This window comes from Episyrphus balteatus, chromosome 1 (genome assembly GCF_945859705.1).
Source record: "Episyrphus balteatus chromosome 1, idEpiBalt1.1, whole genome shotgun sequence".
NCBI classification, from domain to species: Eukaryota; Metazoa; Arthropoda; class Insecta; order Diptera; family Syrphidae; genus Episyrphus; species Episyrphus balteatus.
The window spans coordinates 75,181,486-75,204,929 of NC_079134.1; the positions used below are offsets into that span (position 1 = coordinate 75,181,486).

A 23,444-nucleotide genomic window follows, 5' to 3' on the forward strand; every position below is an offset into this window, starting at 1 on the left:
GTCGTGAATCTATAAATGTGTGCGTGTTAACGTCATTTACCAACGTGGTGGCTTTCACATATATTCACAGACAGCACTGTACACAAAAGGGTTTCGGGGGGAAAGACGTACGAAAGTTTCCAGTCTTGGTATTTTTTCTTTATGGTCAAGAAGATAGAAAAAATAAACGTTTGAATATCTTAATAATTCAATAAAGTCTTACAACTCTGTAAGTTTAACGAATATCACATATGGATAAATTCTTTTATTAAAATTTTCTTTCTGCGTATTGATATAATCTTTTTAATTTTAGTAAGAAATCGGACCGTAAGTGTCTCATATTAATTGATCTTCTTCTTCGATTCCACCTAAGTCTAGGATGTTGTCCCAGCAAACATTTCGGCAACTCTGAGGGACTCCATTTACCGCCAACACAAGTAGCTCCCGGGGGGCCAACTTCTAATACGTATCCTTTGTCACAATCATACATAATTTGTTTGTTGTTTACTATCTGCAAATGTATATAATAAATTGGATATTTTTTAACTGTACACAAATATGTGTTATATATTAAAGAATTTTAACTTTTATGTTCGCTATTACACATATTTAATAAAATTTTCTTAACGGGCGATTTTTTGTTATTCAAATTAGTTGAATATTGATGCCCGACGTTTCGAAAGGTTTCCACTTGTCGTGGCCAAGGGTAAACTGATGGCTTGTCGCTTGTGGGTGGTGGTTGGTTCTTCTTTTCTCTTTTTCTTCATTCTCTCTTACGTAAATTGTACCGGTTGACTGGGATGGCAATTGCATTTGAGATGTTGATTGTTGTTGTAATTGATCTGTTGTTTGTTGTGCTGCTTGTTGTTGTGCGTTTATGTAAGCTTAATAGCAGACAAAACTTACAGCACATGCTTGTTCGATTATTTAATTTTTGTTTTAATCTATGTAACAACGGATCCCATAAGTAATTCCAATAATTTGAAGTCATCTTCAAATGTAATTAAGTGAATCACAAAAAAAATTCGTTCAAAGCGCGCACGACTGTTTAGCTCAGACATGTCAAACTCAATGGTTACAAGGGGCCAAAACAGCGAGATAAAAATTTGTGTGGGCCGTAGAACATGTTAAGGTACAATTTTTATATGTAAAACAATTTTGTAAAAAAAAAACAGCAAAAATGAGGAAGCTATTTTTTTTTCTTTTACCTTTTTTTTCTCAGACCAAAGTTAGTTATTCAGGATTTTATAGGTAACTCATTCCTCTTAATGACTGAAATAACTGCTCGCATCGGCAGGTACCTACTGTGGAATTTGCAAACGATTTTATATGGCAGTTTTCAAGTGCACAAAAATACTTATAAAATCGGGCATTTCAACGAATTTGAAACTTATTGCGGAGTCAAATTCGGCAATAATTCTATGTTTATGGAACAAATCGAAAAAAATTAAGAGAACTTGTCTTTCAAGAAATATTCTGCAAGTCTTTTTCGTATTCAATTTTATAGTTTAGATTTTTTGCGTAGTGTTTTTGATACGTCAAATCCTGGTTTATCTTCTGATGTTCCAAAAGAGCTAGGTTGCATTTGAATGCACATTTGCATTTGAATGTTGCATTTGTCCACATATTCGTTATTATTATGAATTTTACTCGCAGTTTTGAGTTTAACTCAATTAATGTTTTGCTACATCTAGGTAGGTAGGTATCATGAATTATTATAAACTCTGCAACCATTTTAGATAGCAAGACATGCTGGTTTAAAGACTTTTATCATTACAAACTAAAAAAATTCCAAAGCCCCAAAATCGTTTGTAGGTTAACTCAGAATATTCGCTTCCTAGTTCACTTTAAGAAATCACATAACTTACTCTTTATTTAAGCCACGAGATCTTATAAAATGTACTATTTTGTTTGGTTTTGTCCCATATTTATTTGTTGATTAGGAAAAAAGGAGGTGCATGTGTGTCAAAAGCTGTGAGCATAAAATCTAAATTAACACATCTCCAGTGAAACAAATTATTTGGAAGAGATATCGATGGCTGAGAATTATAAGATTGTATGTTTTATAGAAACCGCTGCAAACATACAACCCTATAATTCTCAGCCAGCGATATGTTAATGATACATTTTGTATACTTAAAAGTATTGAAGTGGAAACGTTTTTAAAATAGGTATATCTAAATTCGGTACACACAAAAATCCAATTCACGATGGAAGTAGAAAAGACAATTATTCCTTACCATTTTTAGATGTAAAATTGATAAAAAAAAATCCAAATGGTACAATAGGTCATACTGTCTACAGAAAAAGTACACACACACATGCACGGAGTAAAAAGTGTCATCTTAAAATAAGATGATGAGCACATTAAATTTCACCACCTTAAAATAAGGTAATATCTCATATCATCTTAGAACAAGGTGATTCCACTTAAACTCAGTTATTTTAATTTAATGTAAACTTCATCTTATTTTAATGTGAATGTTCATCTGAAAAAAAAACCGACCAAAAATAAAAATTTTAAAATTATAGTCACACCAGTGAGATAGCACAGCGGTAAGGCACTGGCCTAGTAACCCAACAGTTGTAGGTTCGATCCCCGGTGGCTGCCAGTTTTTTTTTTTAATTTGAGCATTCAAGAAATTAATGTCACTTGTCACCTTAACTTGAGGTGATGTCACCTTAATTTAAGGTGAAAGTCATCTTAGCAAAAAACCATGCAGAAATCCGCTTAAATTAAGGTGCGATCCGCTTAATTCTATGTGGTCTGTTTTCTTACGTGTAGATACTTATGTACATGCCACTTCCCATCATCACCCTTCAAACTTAACCCGGGGGATCTTCTCTAATAGAGCAAATGCATTTAGTGACAAAGATAATTTAAATGAAGAATTAAAACATGTTGATATGTTTTTTTCCGATAATGGTTACAATAAAAAACAACGTTCTTGGAAACCTAAATTACAAGATACAAATAATGTAGTTGAAGGCGACGAAAAAAGAGCTTTCCTTCCTTTTAGAAAAGGTGTTTCAGGAGGTAAGAATTTTATCTAAACAGTGCATAAAATCCATCTTTAGGCCACCAGCTAAAATTCGGCAAACTATGCCTTCGCAAAGAGATAAAATTCTCTTACAGAATCCAGAAGTATATTCTGTGCCCTGTAGTTGTGGCTGATTCTATATTGGGGAATCAAAACGAAGCATAAAAACTCGATTGAATGAACACATTAAGGCCATAAAAAACAACCAAGTTACGAATCTGCACTATTTGAAGGTGAACATTTAGCGTATAATAATGATCATTTTATCAGATTTTATAAAGCAAAACCAATTCCATGTAGGTAACAAGATAAGCACGAGAAGCGATTAAAAAAAATTGCACACAAATTTCAACCGTGATCAAAGTTTCAATTTGTCTGATGCGTATGGGATTCGTTGTTACATAGATTAAAACAAAAATCAAACATGAGTTTTAAGGTTTTCGCAGTTGTTAAGACATGACATTATTAGGGTTTTTCGAATTATCCGCTTTATATATATGTAAATATAAAGTGAGTTCGCTACTGTACTCACCCCGAACGTTTCGATTCAAATTGCAATGAGCGTGGTCACCGGGAAACTGCCAGCGAGATGTTATTAGCGATTTTGTCTGCCATATGTGAGCATATACTCGATCATCCAGATGAACACCACTGGATCCATTTCGATCAAGCTAAGGTTCTAGCAAAAGAGCCTCACTATATACCGCGCCTGGTTCGTGAAGCGATCGAAATAAAACGACATCAAAATTTCAATCGGGACGACAGTTTTAAGCTTTCTCGTACGTGAGACCCCTTAATAAACTCGTCACGTTCCATACAATTGCCGCTTCACACAAACAAGGATGCAGTGAGTACGGTTTGCTCCCAACTTGCAAGCCTACAACAAAACACGGAACCTCCTACGCCCCGCTACAACTTGCGTAGCCAAAATCGCTAATAACATCTCGCTGGCAGTTTCCCGGTGACCACGCTCATTGCAATTTGAAGCGAAACGTTCGGGGTGAGTACAGTAGTGAACTCACTTTATATTTACATATATATAACGCGGATAATCCGAAAAACCCTAATAATGTCAAAAATCAAACAATCGAACAAGCTGATGCTGTAAGTTTAGTCTGCTCTAAAGCTTACATAAACGCAAACAACAGATCAATTACAAAAACTATCAACATCTCATATGCAATTGCCACCACAGTCAGCAAACCTGCACAATTTACGTAAGAGTGAATGAAGAAAAAGACAAAAAAAAAAAAGAACCAACCACAAGCCATCAGTTTACCCGTGACAACGACAAGAGGAATCTTGTCGAAAGGTAGGGCATCAATATTCAATTAATTTGAATAACAAAAAATCGAGGTAAGTCTGTTAAGAAAATTGAAATAAATGTGTTCCAAAAATTTGTTGATCTTTCAAAAGTATAAGAAATGGTTACAAAATAAAATCTTTACGGAAAAACTCCCTGAGGGAATCCTCAAGACAGCTCACAAAAAAAAAAAAATTTAGGGGCTAACAAGCATCAACATAAATTTCAAAAAATTTCTGAAGAGGTTTTTTTTTACGCTATAACGATAACGATCTTTCTTTATTGAACAGTAATTATATATATACAATTTTCTTAAAGCTAGTTATCTAAAAATGTACATTGATTATATTACCTAGTATTATGTTGGCACAAAAGGTTCCTAACGTTTTTACATTGTTTTTTGTTTTTTTTTTTTACAGCTAAATTTACAGTTAATTGTAATTGTGTTTGTTTTAAATATGAATTCTGCTGGCAGCTTCTTAACTCAGGTTGTTTAAGTCCGGTTGTCATTGTGAAGGTTGGATTAGGGAGGGGTGAGGCTTTCAGCCACGATAGTGAGCTGATCCAGGATCAGCGTAGAAAGGGATGTTCTCTTCGTCGTTGGTTGATATCAAATCCTCATCCAGGTACCGCTCGTTAGGATGTCTTGGCTGGTTTATGACTCTTATTATTATTGGGTTTGGATGGTTGCTCAGGTTCTGTAGGCATCTTCTGCTTGATTGGATAAGATATTTGTCGAGTTTTATAATTTGGGATTCTTCATACAGTATCTTGTTGCTGACATGTATCCTGTCTTCCTGTCCAGGATTGATAACTTGTTAGTGTGGGATTTTGTCAACGTGAACCAGATAGGAAAACAGTAGGTGACGAGAGGCCTTATGAGCTGCTTGTACAGGAGAAGCTTTGTCTTTTAGCTGAGTCCGTTTCTTTTCCGCATAAGTGGATGAATGCGATGAAAGGCGAAGTTGGATTTTTTTCAAAACGGCTGCTGCTTGAGGGTTGAATCGGTTCTTCTCATCGAATTGTATTCCCAGATATTTACGTTATTTTTTGCTGAAATTTGTGTTCCATCGGGAAGGTTTATCTTGATGTTCCTACAGTTTCTGGCTGAGCGTATTCTAGGATTTCCTGTCGCTGTTTGATATTGAAGCCCCAGCGCTTATAAAACTCGTAAAGTCGTCTTATGTGGGCTTCCACTTTCCTTGCGGCTAATATGGGTGACTTCGACTTCGCGTACGTGAGAGAATCGTCTGCATACAGGAGATTCTGAGCTAATTCTGGGTGTGGCTGATCGGATGTGTAAATATTGAAAAGGAATGGTCCTAGCTTCGATCCTTGGGCAACTCCGGCATTAGTTGTCCTCATTGTTGATTGGCTGTTTCCTAATTAAACAAAGAACGATCTAGAATGAAGAAAGCTGTTAATAGTTTTGATTAGTGAAATTTGAATTCTCAGCTGGAAGAGTTTGTGAATAAGTCCTTGTATCCAGACAGTGTCAAATGCTTTTTCTATGTCGAGAAAACATCCGACAGTGACTTAGTTTTCGTTTAGAGAGGCGACAGCATCGTGTTGGAGTTTTAGGAGTAGATGGAGTGTAGAGTGTTTTTCCCGGAATCCGAACTGCATATGAGGCACTATGTAGTTGTCGCTGCAAAATGATTTCAGCCGCCTAAGTATAAGCTCCTCGAGTATCTTGCTCATATTGCTTAGAAGTGAAATGGGCCTATATCCAGAGTCGTCCTTCTTGTTTTCCTTCTTTGGTATGGCCACGACTTTAGTTTTTTTTCCATTTGCTGGGAAGGTAGCAATTGACAACGCAGTTGTTTAAGAAGAAAATTATCGCTGAATGAGGCACTCTCTTCAAAATAAAATTAGAGATGTTGTCTGGTCTTGTTGACTTCTTATGATGGCTCCTTTGTAAAATTTCATTTATTTCAGCTGGGTTGGTAAGCTCGGAGTTCTCTGTGGGGTCGCTGGCAAGATTGTTGTCGCTGAATTGCCTGGTCTCATTGATTGTTTGGGCGCGTTGCACTGAAGTGTTTGAAATGATTTTCAAAGTAGTCGGCAAACGGTTTTGCTTTATCTTTGCTAGTTGTAACTTCGCCATCAGGTGTTGTGATGATGACTGGCATAGGAGGTTTCTTTCCGATAACACTCTTGATCTTCTTGAAAGTATCCGGACCTGGCTTGATTGCTTGGAGTCTCTTCTGGAGCTGGATATCGTTGAAGTGCAGTACTGAGTTCCTAAACATAGCGTTTACACTGTTGAGTTCGCTGAGTACAGTTTGGTAGTTGCTGTTGTTGGTATTTAACTCTCTCTGGTGAATCATCTGGAGCAGTTTCCTTAGCCGTTGTCTATGGTGGTAGAGGTTCTGGATATATATGGGCAGATGTTGGTATTTATCTTTGGAAGTCATTCGCTGTTTCTGATTTTCTAGGGCAGTACTGACAGCACTCTCCAAGTCGTCAATTGCAGCATCGATTTGATTGTTTTAAAGATGTCTATTCTCTGCAGGAAGAATGATTGCTCTGTCGATGTCTCTCTGAAGCCTTATAGTTGATAGAATCCTTCTTCTGTCTGGTTTGCGTTGAGGATCTGGTGTTGTAGATTTATTGAGAGGATAATTGCTTCGTGGTCTGAGTCACTAGTGAGTGTTGTGCAGATATAGTTTCTCAGCTCTGGTTGAATGAATACTAGGTTTGAAGTTGCAATAAAGAAGTTTTGCTTTGATGGTGTTCTCGGGAATGTGGGCTTAGGTTGAGAGATGATGACTAGGGAATGTTGATCACTGTTATTGTCCAGCCAGTTTACAATAATATTTCCAGGGTTGGGTACGATTGACCGCATTTTAAAATCTCGTTCTTAAAATCTCGCATCTTAAAATCTCGCATTATGAAATCTCTAATATCGAAATCTCGCAATTACAAAATCTCGCTTAACGAAAGCTCGCAACATTAAAATCTCGCAAACTAAAATCCCGAAATTTATAATCTCGCATTGAAATAAAATATTTACTAATTCGCGCGCGCGAATTAATAAATATTTCATTTCAATTCGAGATTATTAACCTGCATGATATAACTAGCTAAGCATAGCCCAGAACTTCTCTCTTCTGTTTTTTTTTTATTTATTTTGAAGAGAAAAAAAGAAAAGTTTAAGGTTTGTTATCTGTCAGACGCCTATGTTAGCTATTCATAGTGTTCAGTATCAACTAGAGATGTTGGAATCAAAAAGACTTAATGCATGTTAATTTGTCTTATTCGACCTTCCCTGTTCTTTAATCTGTTGCTTACACACTTTACTGCCAAAAAAGCAATTTAAACTACTAAAAAGCAAAAAAACTATTTTATGCGAGATTTTGGTATAGCAAGAATTTAATTTTCTAGATTTTTTTTCCTAAAAAGCGAGATTTTACTTTGCAGGATTTTGAAAATGCGAGATTTTATTATGTGAGATTTATAAAATGCGAAATTTTGTTTTGCGTTTTTTTTTCAAAAATGCGAGATTTTGTGATAAGAAATTTTAGATTGCGATCAATCGTACCGCTCCCATATTTCCATCATTGTTGTTTTCGGTATCCATCCATCGCTGATATCTCGGATTTAAGTCGCCACCGATGAGTCCATATGTACTTCTGCTGACAGTTTGGTTAAGGATTTGAAGATCGTGTCTTATTTCATTCAATCTTGCTGTGCATTTGTTGTTGATGCTGACAACGGTTAATGGTTTGTCCATTTCGAACTGGATTGTGATGGCGGTGGCTTCGAAGCATTAGGCACAGTATGCTAATTTATTGTAAAGGTACAGAGCAGTTCCTCTCTTTCCCTCGCTCTTGTCCGTTGTGAAAGTCTTGTAGTTGACGAAATCAATGTTGTTCCTCTGCGTTACATTTGTTTCGCTGTCTGGGCTGCAATGTCTGGGTTGTTCTTTTTCAGGAAAAGGTTGAATGCTGTCCTTTTTTCTAGGCTATATATCGAGTTAACTATGCTCAGTTTTTATAGGCACATTAAGCACTGCATAAGTCAAAGATAAAGGTGCCTAGGGCCACGGACTTCAGTTTTTCGTTTAGATAGTTGTAATTTGGTGGCACGGCGCTACGGCCTTTATCCATAACCGTAATGAGATCGGATCCAAACAGACGATTAACCTCCTTCGTTAAGTTTTGGCCTGAGTTCTTTGCTCCATTAGAAGGTGATGGTGTTGCTACTGATGTCTTCTTTGGGGTCCTCACTGCTGGCTGAATCTGGGAAGTAAGTTTCATAAATGGATTTATTTTTGGAACTAGGTTTTTTCTTGAAATAGCTGCAAAACTGATGGCTGGTTTGGTAAAGGTGCAAGCTGACTTGGTGACGAACTCTTGTTGGGCTTTCTTTTGGGTCAGAGCTTGTTTTTTCTCTTCTTGTTTCGTCTTAAGTGTTGGGCATCCTCTGTAATTGGCTGGGTGTCCCTCGGTTTTGCAGTTGGCGCACCAAACATCATGGGTAGAGTTGTCCTTGTGTGGGCATTCCCTGGCAGTTGGCTGTCCTTGAACTTAACGCAGACGTAATTCATTCCACAGTTCACTGCTACATGCCCAAAGCGCTGGCAGTTCCTACACTGGACTATATCATTGGCCTTGAAGCCCTCCCAGTAAACTTTATGGCTCATGATACTTGTCTTTGTGTTAACTCTTGCAACATCACACGTCTTGCTAAGTTCTAAAACAAAGCTGTTGAATTCTTTGTTGGACGTCTTTCTTGATCTGTAGGGGGAAACTTTAATTATGGGCAGTCCTTCGATTTTAAGTTCCTCTTCAACTTCTATGGCACTGATGTTGAAGTGGATACCTTTCAGCAGCATCATGGTTTTCCTTTCTTCTTTTGGGGTAAACGATAGGTTTTGGATTTTCATCATTTTCAGATAGTTCTTGATCTCATCGTGGTCTTTGCCTGTTGTTGTACTACTGATTATGGTTTTTTTCGTGTTAAGGTTCTTCAGAGTAAAACCAATCAGTTTTCCTTTAGCAAACCTGCGTATTTCAGCAATGTTACCAGAGAAAACTATGATTGGTGACATGGCACTCATTTTTTTTGTCTGGCTTGGAACTGCTACTAGCTTTACTGGAATCGGCACAGTTGATGATGTGGTCGCCTCCTTTGCTGTGGTTATCGGTATCTCAGTGGGTTGAACACTTTGCTCCAGTACTTAAACAGGGGTGTAATTTTTCTTCTTTTTAGGGTCCTTCTTCTCTGTTGTTTTCCTGGACCTCTTTTTTCTTTTCATTTCAGTGAAGTCTGCTTCTGTCTCCATCTCGTCACCTGTCAGACCGATCATTGGTCCCAACGGCGTATACAAGGGGGGGTCACGGGGTCATGACCCCCCCCCCCCCCCCCCCCCAAGAAGTCAAATCTTAAACAATAATTTGGTAAGTTATACTTAATTAAGATGATTTTTAAAATGTTTAAGTTTTAGAACATGAACGAAAATGAAAAGTGAAAAAATTTTTTGGTGTCAACGAACTATTTTACCATATTATTTTGAAGATGCGGTCATATTTTTAGTGAGCAGCTCTTAACCAACAAACAAAATAACGGTCGTTTCTATAAAGCAATCTTAAAAGTTGTTCAATTTTAAACGTATCCTTAACACGTTGACCACCATGTGACCCACCGGTGCCGGTGGGTCACGCAAAATTTTCCCAGGAGGTCACAGTCAGTTCATTTTTAAATGGATGTTTTTTCATGTGGCGATTAATGTTTTTCTTCTTTGGCACCTAGAAAAAAATACGTTCTTGATAGTGCAAAAGAAAAAATATTATATGTCGAATTCTCAATAACCAAAAATTCGATCTGCAGTCGACTTGCAGTAGCTACTTTTTCCTTAAATGAATTCCAATGAAAAAAAAATTCGCTACTTTTTCCCGAAGAATCGATCCTTTTAAATCGAGACGTATTTACACACATTTTCACAAACACTACAATTTTGTCAAATACAAAACGTCAAACCAAAATAAAATTTTGTAAAGAAATGAAGAACCAGAGCCAATTTTTGTTTATTTGTGAAATATATATCATTTTTAGTGAACAAAACAAACAAATGTTACGTTGTTTTGTTCCTACTATGAAGTTTTGTATAGTTTTTTGTTTTTCATCGGTCACTTAGACACAAATACAGTCACAAAAAGAAATCGCTCCCTTATTTAATTATCTAAAAAGCCAAGAATTTGTGAATTTTGTTTGCTTATAAAATATAATAGTATTTTTTACTTTATCTTTTGAAACAACTATCGATTTGTCAATCATCAACGCTAAACCAATAACACTGGTCAACAAGGTTTTTGCCACAAGAACCAAAATATACTTTTCTAGTAGTTTTTGGGGTGCTGAAGTCGAATCTGAAGTCAGAAAAATTTGATTGGCCTTCATTTTTGAAATATAACCGTTAGAAAATGTCAAAAAACGTAATTTTGGCTGTTTTCGAGGTTATGTTTTTATGTGGAGTAATTAATTGTGAATAAATTTGTAACGGTGCTTTTAAGAGCTAGTTTTATTCTTTCAAAAAATGTTTTAATCTTTCCGATATCTCTTTTATAGCCCGAGATATTTAAAATTTAAGTAGCGGTCTTTGAATCAGGAACAACACTGGCCAACCAAATTACACTTTTTTTGCCACAAGAATCAAAATATACTTTTCTGAAGGTTTTTGGGTTGCTGAACTCGAATCCACAATCAGAAAAATTCTATTAGCCTTCGTTCTTAAAATATTACCGTTATAAAATGCAAAAAAGGGTTTTTTTTTTATAACGGTTATATTTCAAGAACGGAGGCTAATAGAATTTTTCCGATTGCGGATTTGAGTTCAGCAACTCAAAAACCTTCAGAAAAGTATATTTTGGTTCTTGTGGCAAAAATTCTGTGACCAGTGACTTAAACTTTAGATTAAGTTTAGTTTCTCTTTGACTTATTAAATGAAACTTAAGATATCTCGAGCAATAAAAGAGATATCGGGAAAATTTAAACAGTTTTTGAAAGAAGAATATATGTTCTTATAATAACCGTTACAAATTTGTTTTTAATGAATTACCCCACATAAAAACAGAACCTCGAAAACAGCCAAAATTACGTTTTTTGACATTTTCTAACGGTAATATTTCAAAAACGAAGGCCAATCAAATTTTTCTGACTTCAGATTCGGATTCAGCACCTCAAAAACTACTAGAAAAGTATATTTTGGTTCTTGTGGCAAAAAAAAATTTAAATTTTGTTGACCAGTGTAATTGGTAAGAATTTAAGTAACCTTGTCTACAGCTAATTAAATACATATTTCCAGCAAGCTTAGAATATTAAAATTAACCTTTAAGAACCAATTTAAGAAAATCTATAAATATAACTGAATGTGTGTTATTTTGTAACCCGAAGGCTGACGAAATCAGACCCATATTTTGTAAAATTCCTAATAAGTAGGTAATATAAAGCATTTTGTTCAAAATAATATTACCGTTTAAAATTACCAAAATTTCTATAGGTACCTTTAAACTAGCATTATGTTTTACGCCAAAGATAGTTTTTTTTTAAATCGGAAATTATCCTAAACATGGGTCGGTCGTAGTTGGGTGTTATGCAAACTGCATTGAATTTTAATATATTATAAAAAATGTTATCGCCCTAGTCTAATAAAATTTGCATAAGCTTTCAAAAAATATTTTTTTTCGAAATGCAATTTTTTTAACTTTGTGATTCGTTTGCCTTAGGAAGACTTTCAACTAAAAAGTTACCACATTTATTTAATATAAAGAAGATTTTCATAGTATGTATTTTTAAAAATGATTTTGGGCTAGCGGAAAATCGAAGTACCTATACAGTTTAATTTTTAGAACAGGATGGTCTAAGCAATTGGGCTCAAGGCTAAGGCTAAACTAAAGCAAAACGAATCACATACCTTTCTTTGTTTAGTAATTCTCTGATACTGTTCGGTTCAAAATGCGAAACGAACAAATTTAAATATTTGTAATTTAAGTAGCACATTTTCAAGTCTATACTTCTGTAAAAAAAAAATTTCAGCGTGACCCCCCCCAAGAAGTAAACCTGTATACGCCCTTGATTTGGTCCGTTGGATTCGGGTTCGTCCGTATCTGTTTCGATGGTTGATTGGATGTTAGTATCTTCTTCTTGTTGAGGATCCATTAGTACTGGTGGTGTTATCGGGTGCTTATCGTGCAACTCCTTAACAAATTGACTGATCTGGGTATTACAGCCAGGGCCCAGGTCATCGATCATTCGAGTAAGGAGAGCCTCTAGTGCAGCGAATGCCGTTACGATGGTGAGTTTTTCCACTGTTCCTCTTAATCTGGTGATTATCCTTCTTCCTTTTAATCTGGTGATTTATTACCACACACAATATTTTAAGAAAAACTTTGTGTAGGCTTAAGTTAACCCTCTGTCGGCACACGGGTGCGAATTTGGCAGGACAAAAATAAAAATTACAATTTTTCAAAAAAGTGGTTACAAAAAAGTCTCTTTATAAGGGTGAAAATATTTTTTTTCGGAATTGTGAATACAATATTCGAATTCCTCGGAATATTCTACATCAATTTCATACTTGATTCTCTATAAAATATTGTGAACGAAAAAAGTTCTAGCGAAATGAAAAAGTATAAGCCCAATTCGCACCCGTGTGCCTATCACGTCACAAAAAAGGGGTGTGCCTACAGAGGGTTAATTAGTTTGTTGGAGATAATCCTTTTTACTACCATAGGGTAGTAAAACGGATCCATCGTACTAAATACTTTTTAGCGGGGAAAATCCTTTTGTCTGTTGACTTCTCGGAATTTCCTTAAGATAGCTGGCAGGCAGTGTTGCCAGAGAATTTTAGCGGCATGGAGCCGAATTAAGAAGTCTTCGAGCCAAAAACCACCAATTTCAAAAATTGTTCTTTAAAACTCACTATATGTATTTGTACTTAAGTTAATCTATATTTTCTTTTTGAAACATTAGATTCATTAAATTTGTTTCTTTGAGAATAGGTCTCAAAAATATTAAATGCAAAAGATTTGATGCGTCTGATAGGTACTATATTGAATATACGACATAGTTCGAGTTGTAAAGCACCGTTCTTTTGTAGGAGCCAATTCAAAATTTTTTGTTAGTTTTAAGTATTGTGATAAAATAGACATGTCTCTCAAGTTAGCAGAGCAAGGTCAGCAGAACATATGTTTTGTTATTGGATCTTTTAGTGCTTATTAAGTGCTAATTAAGTGCCCCAAAATTAAATTAAGTGTTCCACTACTTTTGGAGAAAATTAATGTTCTGCTAACTTGACTTGAAGTTAGCAGAGCAATTACCAGAAAATGCCCTAAACTGCTCGTAGAAAAATCGGGTTTGGTATAATATTTACAGTAGCGAGCAAAAAAATGCAAACGAAAAAACTATGAAGAGTTTTGAACAAGAACTAAGTTACCAAATTTAGCATATTGAAACTGTTTTATTTTCATTAAACAGAGTCAATTTGTGGAATATTCTACTCCAAAACCATTATTTGGTCAAAAGTCTACCTAAATATGCGTTTTAAGACGAGCAAAAAAATGCAAATGTTTTTATTGTTTGCGTTTTTTTTGCTCGCTACTGTAGGTGCTTATTAAGTGCTCTACGAATCCAAAAAAAAGAATTCCAAAAATAATATTTTTTCCAAAAATATTTTTTTTCTGTGATTTTCTAAAAAATTTTTTTTTTTCAAACTGTCTTAAATAATTAAGTGCTTAACTAATATAAGTTAAGTAACCCATTTTCCGAAGAATTTTCCGAGATTTTCCATTAAAAAAAATATTTTCATTTTCCATACAAATTCTTGTTCTGCTAACTTGAACTTGGATTTTTTTTAAAAAATTCAATATTTTTCGACAAAATTCGAATTGAGTAATTAAGTGCTCGACTAATTTGAATTAAGTACCCCATTTTCCGAAGAATTTTCCGAGATTTTCCATTAAAAAAAAATATTTTCATTTTCCATACAAATTCGTGTTCTGCTAACTTGAACTTGGATTTTTTTCAAAAAATTCAAATTTTTTCGACAAAATTCGAATTGAGTAATTAAGTGCTCGACTAATTTGAATTAAGTGCCCTATTTTCCGAAGAATTTTCCGAGATTTTTCATTAAAAAAAAATATTTTCATTTTCCAAACAAATTCGTGTTCTGCTAGCTTGAATTTTGATTTTCTCAAAAAATTCAATTTTTTTCTACAAAATTCGACTTAAATAATTGAATATTCGACTAATTTGAATTAAGTGCCCCATTTTCCGAAGAATTTTCCGAGATTTTTCTTTAAAAAAAATATTTTCATTTTCCACACAAATTAAATTTTTTTTCGATAAAATTCGAATTGAATAATTAAGTGCTCGACTAATTTGAATTAAGTGCCCCATTTTCCGAAGAATTTTCCGAGATTTTTCATTCAAAAAAAATATTTTCATTTTCCATACAAATTCGTGTTCTGCTAACTTGAACTTGGATTTTTTCAAAAAATTCAAATTCAAGTTAGCAGAACATGAATTTGTATGGAAAATGAAAATATTTTTTTTAATGAAAAATCTCGGAAAATTCTTCGGAAAATGGGGTACTTAATTCAAATTAGTCGAATATTAAATTATTTAAGTCGAATTTTGTCAAAAAAATTGAAATTTTGAGAAAATCAAAATTCAAGCTAGCAGAACACGAATTTTTATGGAAAATGAAAATTTTTTATTTTTTATTTTTATTTATTTATATATGGAATTTTACACATTAAGATACAAAAATCTTATAAACTAGTGCAAAGTTATATTTAGAAAACAATTTTTAATCATGATAACAACTCATAGTAGGCTTAAGTAATTCAAAATTAGAGTAAAATATACATATATGTACATTTGTACCAGTTAACAAAATAATTTTATTTAATTTATTAAATAATATGCCTTTAGTTCCTTTTGAAATCCCTTCCTATCTCCAATGTTCCTAAAATGTCGTGGTAGAGAGTTCCAAAGCCGAACGGCGTAAACGAAGAACTGACGTTCAGACGTCAAACATGTAAAACGCGGCTGAAGGATCTGCGCTGTTCTAGTGGAAGCACAGAAAGTTATTTTGTTGAACAGATTCGGAGGTTGATGATTTTGTACAATGTTATATAGCATAGTTAATGATCTAAATTGCAAAAGCTTATCGAAGGTGAGCGTTGAAATTTTGTTGGAGAAATTAGATACTCTATCAAATCGCCGGAGTCCAAAAACGTATCTTATTGCATTATTGTACGCAACATTTAGTTTTCTTTTGCATATTGCATCGCATTTGCCGTATACCTCACATCCATATGTAAGAATAGGAATTATTAGTGATTTGACCAACACAATTCTGGTTTTTATTGGAGTAAAATACTGTGACGCCCATAAGGAACGTAATACACCATATACTTTCCCTACTGCTACACTGATGTGGTTACTCCAAGTTAGTGTTTTGTTGAAAGTCATACCTAAGTTCTTGGCTGTGGAAACATATTCGATGGGTTCATTGTTAAGGATGATCGTGGGAAAATAAGATGTTGAGGTACTTTTCTTAGAGATGACAATACACTTAGATTTAGCTGAATTAATTGAGAGGAGATTTTTCTTTGCCCAATTAGCTATGTTTTCCAGATCAGCATTAATGCGACTTACACAATCTTCAATAAGACCGAGACGGCAGCTAATTTGAAGTTGAGCATCATCGGCATAGAGTTGAATATTAGAGTTACTAATGACGGATGGGAGTTCATTGATGTACAAGGAAAAAAGCAAGGGCCCCAAAATAGAGCCTTGAGCTACTCCTGTAGGCACGGCTATAAAATTGGACAGTAGGTTATTTGCATAAACCACTTGTTCCCGACCGGAAAGATAGGAACTAAGAAGCTTTGTGGCAGTGGCAGAAAAATCAAAAAAATTTAAAAGCTTATTGCACAGAGTATTGTGATCAACAGTATCAAAAGCACGAGAAAAATCTAGCAGTAAGAGAAAAGTTATTTGATCATTATCAATGTTTTGTCTAATTTCATCTACTACTGTCAGCAAAGCGGTAATGCAACTATGTTTTTCCCGAAAACCAGATTGCAACGGTGAAAGGGCATGAGTAGCGTATAAAAAAGAGTTAATTTGAATTTTCATTATTTTTTCAAAAGCTTTCGACAGATACGGGAGTATGGAAATGGGCCGGAAATCCTTTCCACTAGAATTTTTAGGAACCGGTATGATTTTCGCTCGTTTCCAAGCTGTAGGGAAAACACTGGTCGTTAAAATACTGTTGAAAGCAAAAGTAATGTAAGGCAGCACTATGGGTAGTAAAATTTTTAAAAACTTAGGATGGACACCATCGGTTCCAACAGCGTTCGATTTGATGGAGAGTATGCTTTCAACTACTTGAGACTGATCAATTCCTTTAAATCCGAACTTCTGATTTGTTTCAGCGATATTTTCAACAGGTAAGTTTACAATAGATGACGATGGTGTTACACCCGATAAATGTGGAAGAGTAACAAAATTCTGGTTTAGCGAATTTACATTAAAATATTTTTTTTTAATGAAAAATCTCGGAAAATTCTTCGAAAAATGGGGCACTTAATTCAAATTAGTCGAGCACTTAATTATTCAATTCGAATTTTATCGAAAAAATTGAATTTTTTGAAAAAATCCAAATTCAAGTTAGCAGAACATGAATTTGTATGGAAAATGAAAATATTTTTTTTAATGAAAATCTCGGAAGATTCTTCGGAAAATGGGGTACTTAATTCAAATTAGTCGAGCACTTAATTATTCAATTCGAATTTTGTCGAAAAATATTGAATTTTTTGAAAAAATCCAAGTTCAAGTTAGCAGAACACGAATTTGTATATAAAATATATTTTTTTTAATGGAAAATCCCGGAAAATTCTTCGGAAAATGGGGTACTTAATTCAAATTAGTCGAGCACTTAATTATTCAATTCGAATTTTGTCGAAAAATATTGAATTTTTTTAAAAAATCCAAATTCAAGTTAGCAGAACATGAATTTGTATGGAAAATGAAAATATTTTTTTTTTAATGGAAAATCTCGGAAAATTCTTCGGAAAATGGGGTACTTAATTCAAATTAGTCGAGCACTTAATTACTCAATTCGAATTTTGTCGAAAAATATTGAATTTTTTGAAAAAATCCAAATTCAAGTTAGCAGAACATGAATTTGTATGGAAAATGAAAATATTTTTTTTAATGGAAAATCTCTGAAAATTCTTCGGAAAATGGGTTACTTAACTCATATTAGTTAAGCACTTAATTATTTAAGACAGTTTGAAAAAAAAATTTTTTCGAAAATCACAGAAAAAAATTATTTTTGGAAAAAAAATTATTTTTGGAAATTTTTTTTTTGATTCGTAGAGCACTTAATTAGCACCTAAATATTATACCAAACCCGATTTTTCTACGAGCAGTTTAGGGCATTTTCTGGTAATTGCTCTGCTAACTTTAAATCAAGTTAGCAGAACATTAATTTTCTCCAAAAGTAGTGGAGCACTTAATTTAATTTTGGGGCACTTAATTAGCACTTAATAAGCACTTAAAGATCCAATAACAAAACATATGTTCTGCTGACCTTGCTCTGCTAACTTGAGAGACATAGAATATTTATTAACATGTTCAATTCGTGATTTTTTGTAAAAGAAATCCATTTTTATAAATTTGTAAATTTTTTAAATATTTGACCTTGTCCTAGAAATGTTGAAAATTTTTAAGGTTAGCAAAAATTAGCATGACAACTTTACATTTCGCAAAGTAAATTATTAATACATTGTAACAACACTAAAAATGTTGCTATACTTTGCTTAAATTAATTTATAAACATAACCAAAATGGAAAAAAGCGTTAAAAAGCTGTTTTTTATGCATTGCTTCCCCCTCGGATCAAGATTTATGTCGAAATTTCTTACTTTTTTTCTTAAAACACTATGTGGCAGTTGCTAGACTTAACTTATTCAAAATTAACTCAATATCTTCATCTTCTCCCCTGTTTTTGTCGAAACAAATCCACCTTTCAAAAGGTTAGCAATGAAACTAAACGTTTTCTCAAAGAAGAATAAAATCACAAGATAATGGATAAATATGCCCATGATTATGAAAGTGGACTAAGTCACTTTTTGCATTGTTTAAAGAAAAACTTACATAATAATTGTTTTTATAACGATTTAATTATATTTCTTTTATGAAATCACTAGAGGAGCAATAAAAAAGTTTATTTATTGCAATTTCGCTTTCAAATAAACTTTTCCCCCTGAATAATAAATTATTTAAAGGCTAGATTTGAGGCCATTTTTTGGAGTGACTTAGTCCACTTTCATAATTAAGGGCACAAATCATTGTGCTACAATTTTCTTCTACAACTTTGTAGGCTTAATTTAGATGAAATTTTATGCCTTAAAAAGGAACAGTTTTCGATAATTCACTAAAATTCAAATTTATTTAAAAAATTAAATGTAACTACCTACTCATACAAGTTCTCAATGTATTCATGATTATTATTCACAAATAAAAAAATAAAACTTTTGTACTTTTCTTACACGAACCAAATGAAAATCCACAAAAATAAAATCTCGAGCTATCACAATGACTAAAATTTTTTTCAGTGCTTTTGAAAGTCCCGCTCATCCCCCAAAATGAGCAAAACAAAATTAAAAACAGCAAAAAACAGTAACTTAACAAATGCTTGACCAGCTCCATAGCTTAGAAGATCAATATTGCATTTTTGTTTTTTTATTTTTGTCCACTAGTCAACGCACTGTGCGGTGCTCCAATTGCCAGATATGGATTCAAAAAAAAATCCCAAAAATTTCCTTAAAAAATACGTTGGGGGAAATTATGATGTGGCTCTACATTTAAAAAACAACCCTCATTTGTCGTTTACCAACAAAAAAAATTACTGCTGTGGTTTTGTTATAAATTGAAGTAACCGGTAGACTTCTACGGCGTTGATGCTCGGTGCTTGTGGGTTCCTTTTATTTTGTCTCCTTTTTTTATTCTTGTTTTGCGCAAGTGTACACATACACACAAATTTATTTTCTTCGCTTGGTAGGTTCGCATTTGCAAGGGGTGAAGATTTTCTTTATTTTGTTGTTTGCAGTTCCAGTTAGGCCGAAGTACTTGGTGAACCCCTTATATGAGCTACTCCGACATATTCAGAGCTCAGGTCTATAAGGAGAAAATCACATCTAGGCAAAATAACATCAAGGTGAGCCTAGCGACACACAATAAGATCTAAGAGCTTTCCATTAAGAGTGCATGCAATTCCTTGGGTTAGGCGACTGGAGATCACCGGCCGGCGCGGCGTAGTAAAAGACGATCAAATTACACAAATAGGAGCATGCCAGTGTCGACAAAAATGCGATAACGTTTCGCGAAATTTTCGGAAAATTAAAAAATTTTACTAATACGAGCAGCACTACCTCGCCAGGCAGTACAGATGCTTCGCACAGTACTGATCCTGGACCGATTAGTAATAATCGGGTCAGAACTAGCAAAGTAATGCACGAGGTGAGAAGAAAATTGAGAGTCGCGAGTTGGAACGTGGGTAGTATGAACGGCCGAAGCTGTGAATTAGAAGAGATGATGAAGAGGAGGCGAGTGGACATCTTGTGCGTCCAAGAAACCAAGTGGCGAAACACTGGAAACAGAGCCCGTTTCTTAGACGTCAAGACAAAACAATACAAGATGTTCTACTACGGAACAGAGCAAGGTAGAAACGGAATCGGTGTCATCCTTGCGGAAAAGCTTCTTGGAAACGTTTTGGCTATTTCGAAGTCCAGTGACCGATTGATATCTCTTAAACTGGTGATGGAAGGAAAGGTGTGGAATATAGTCAGTGCATATGCTCCACAAATTAGATATGAGCAGGTGGAAAAAGATGCATTCTGGCTAGACTTCCACAACCTCATTAAAGACATCCCAAAGGAAGAGCTTTTGTTTGTGGGTGGAGATTTAAATGGACATGTAGGGAACGGCAACGAAGACTATGAGGACTGCCATGGTGGCCTTGGATTCGGAGCCAGAAACCCTCCTGATGAAGAAATTCTAAGCATGTGCAGGTCACATGGTCTTATAGTGTTGAATACCATGTTCATTAAACAAAGCCGACACCTTATCCCTTATAGCAGCGGTGGAAATGACACACAGATCGACTACCATCTGGTATCTAGTTTTATGAAGCCGCTAGTGAAAGACTGCAAAGTGACATTAGAAGAAGCGATCGCCCAGCAACACCGTCTCCTACTGACAGAATTTTTATGGAGACGAAGGCGGCAAACAAACAAAGAGAGGCTATCGAAGGAATCAAGTGGTACAACCTGGACAAAGAAAAAGGCGATGCATTCATCTCTGTTATGAGAAATTATCTGTGAGAGACCATCAGCAGATTACAAAACGAAGAGTGCATAGTACAAAATATGTGGGACTTTCTGCAAAGAACTTGCTTGGTGAAGGCGAGGTCACTGCTAGGAACATCTAAAGGAAACTACCAACGGGAAAAAGAAAAATAGGGAAATATCTGATCCAGCTGCTGATGCAAACCAGGCTCTCTAGGAACTGCGACATGCTAAGCTGAACAAGGTTGCAGCCATCTTCAAAATTGCCGCACAAAGGAGAAGGAATGCCCAGGAAATTCGCTCACCAAAGTTCATTAACGATGCTCAAGGCCTACTACTTGTGAATGACTACAAAATTCTACACAGGTGGCGACAGTATTGTGAGAAGCAAGAAAATCCGAGGAAGCCTTCACGTCAAAAATACCGTCTTGGATGAAATACAGCATGACCGTTTAAGCTGGTACTGTCATGTACAAAGAAGAAACCCTGAGAACCCAGTTCAAAAGGCGATCGCATACGACGTTCCAACGCAATCGCGAAGAAGAGGCAGGCCTAAGAACTTATGGAGAAGACAAATGCAACGACAACTGCATTTAGTTGGCCTTTGACATGGAACAATTCAAAATCGAGCAGCCTGCCGAAGTTTCCTAAATAGGTACTTTATTTTGCATTTACTTACTTACTTAGGGTGACCAGCGCCATAAGGCGGCTACAATCCGCTGTGGATTTGGGCCTCAACCAACAAGCTTCGCCAGCCAGCTCTATCCTTAGCTCGCTGCTTCCAGTTGCGCACGCCAAGTTGATTGAGGTCCCCTTCCACTTGGTTGCGCCACCTCAGACGAGGTCTTCCTCTACTGCGCCGTCCCTCTGGGTTGGAGTCGAAAACTTTCCGGGCCGGAGCATTGTTGTCCATGCGCTCCACGTGACCTAGCCATCTCAGGCGCTGCACCTTCACTAAGGTTATTTTGCATTTACAATTTTCAATATCGGCGAATCGAATTTTATTTAACTTCTTTAAAGAAATTTTAGCTTTTTTGCTTTTTCGTTTTTTTTTTTAACAGTAAAACATTTTCGTATTATATTTTTTTGAAAGTTTTTTAGCATTGTTTAGCAGTACGACCTAATTATTTTGTGTTTGTTTCTTACTCAGAGTAAAGCTATGTACATATGCATTGTGAAAAACTAAAATATTGTTTCTTATAGAAAAAAATTAATCGGAAGTTATGCTATTTTTCTTGACTTTGTAATGTTTGAACAATATAAATCATCAAAATAAAAAGTAATAAGAAGCTCAACTCAAATATTACCAGATTGAAGAAAAAATATTAAGTTTTAAGGTATCAAACAAAGAAAAGTTATCAAAAAGGATTCCTTATTTTTACTTTTTTGGAAATAATAACAATTTTTTTTTTACAAAGTAAAGTTTTGTTCATTTGACTTTTTTTCCCTAAAGTTCTCAAAAACTAAGATTTTTTCTTGAAAAAAATCAAGGTAATAAGATTTGAGTTGAGCTTCTGTTTTTATTTCGGTTAATTAGATTGATAAGGTATCAATCTAGCGGTTGGGAGGCCGACGCACTACGCATCGCACCACCGCTGCCACTTGTGAATTCATAACCCCGAACAGGTTTTCCAATTATCAAGTTCACTTGAACCGACTAGCATTTTTATTAACTCAGTAGAGCTGTGTCAATCGTGATTGATTCGGTCTTTTTGACCCGTTCACCGAAAATTCTGAGTGATTACAATCACTATAAACCAAATCAATCAATCCTTATATCAATCTCGTTCATAAAATAAGAAAGTACGAAGTAGAAAAGTGCGTTTCGTTCATCCAAATCGTTTACAATCAAAAACCACGAAGTGGAAAAGAACGTTTTGTTCATTCAAATCGTTCACAATCAAAAATCATCTAAAAAATCTCTCAGAACTCGGATTTCCTTCATTCCATTCATTCTCAATCATCATTTCGATTCCATGCATACAACTGATACAAGTTTATATAAGCAGGTTCAGAGTTTGAATTGAATCGGATTCGATTGGGAATTTCTATCGAATATCTGACCTTGACTTCTTTTTATTTTTGATGTATCTATTTCGACGTTTTGAACTTGGCGGAGACATAATGCCTTACTGATAATCAAAGTTACCATTAAAATTTTTAAAAAATATATTTTCAAAAAAAAAAGCGGAGACAATTAAATTTTTAAAAAACTCTCATAGAAAATATAAACGAAAAATTGTTTTATATGGTTGCATTGAAATGTTAATATGTAAGGTTATATGCGATTTCTTGTTTCTTCTCTCATTTTTCAGAACGAAATGAGTGAAAAAGAAATGGTTTCGAATAAATGAACGATTGATAGAAAAGACCGAATCTTTGGTGAAATCAATCTTTGAACGATTCGATCTTTTGAAATGAAAGATTTGCCCAGCTCTATAACTCAGACAAGTTTGTTATTGTTCATTCGATTTATTTCTCTTTTTCTCTATTTAAACTCCATTCGTATGACAACAATTCGTTGTTCGTATACAAGGAGGGAGATGAGTGGAAAGAGGTTGACACTGGTCAAATTTGAAATCATTATTAGAAGATAACCCCGAACGGGGTTATGAATTCACAAGTGGCAGCGGTGGTGCGATGCGTAGTTCGTCAGCCTCCCAACCGCTAGGTCGTGAGTTCAAGCCCAGCTCGGGCAATTTTCAAAATTAATTGAACATAAGCGACTTAGCACCACTGAAAGGAGTCTGATGATCGG

General features: G+C 34.8%; 1 protein-coding gene across 3 annotated transcripts in view; it reads right to left on the reverse strand.

Annotated features, from left to right (window-relative positions):
* Positions 1-232: 232 nt before the first annotated feature.
* The window catches only part of LOC129905200 (protein lev-9-like), a 560,766-nt gene continuing 537,554 nt past the window's right edge, over positions 233-23,444 (reverse strand). The window contains exon 8 of one of the 3 annotated variants that reach the window (XM_055980622.1): positions 233-490. In XM_055980622.1, the coding sequence (XP_055836597.1) occupies positions 248-490 (243 nt within the window). In that variant the 3' untranslated portion in view covers positions 233-247. The remainder of the gene's footprint in view (positions 491-23,444) is intronic. The other 2 variants (XM_055980627.1, XM_055980625.1) reach the window with 2 other exon arrangements.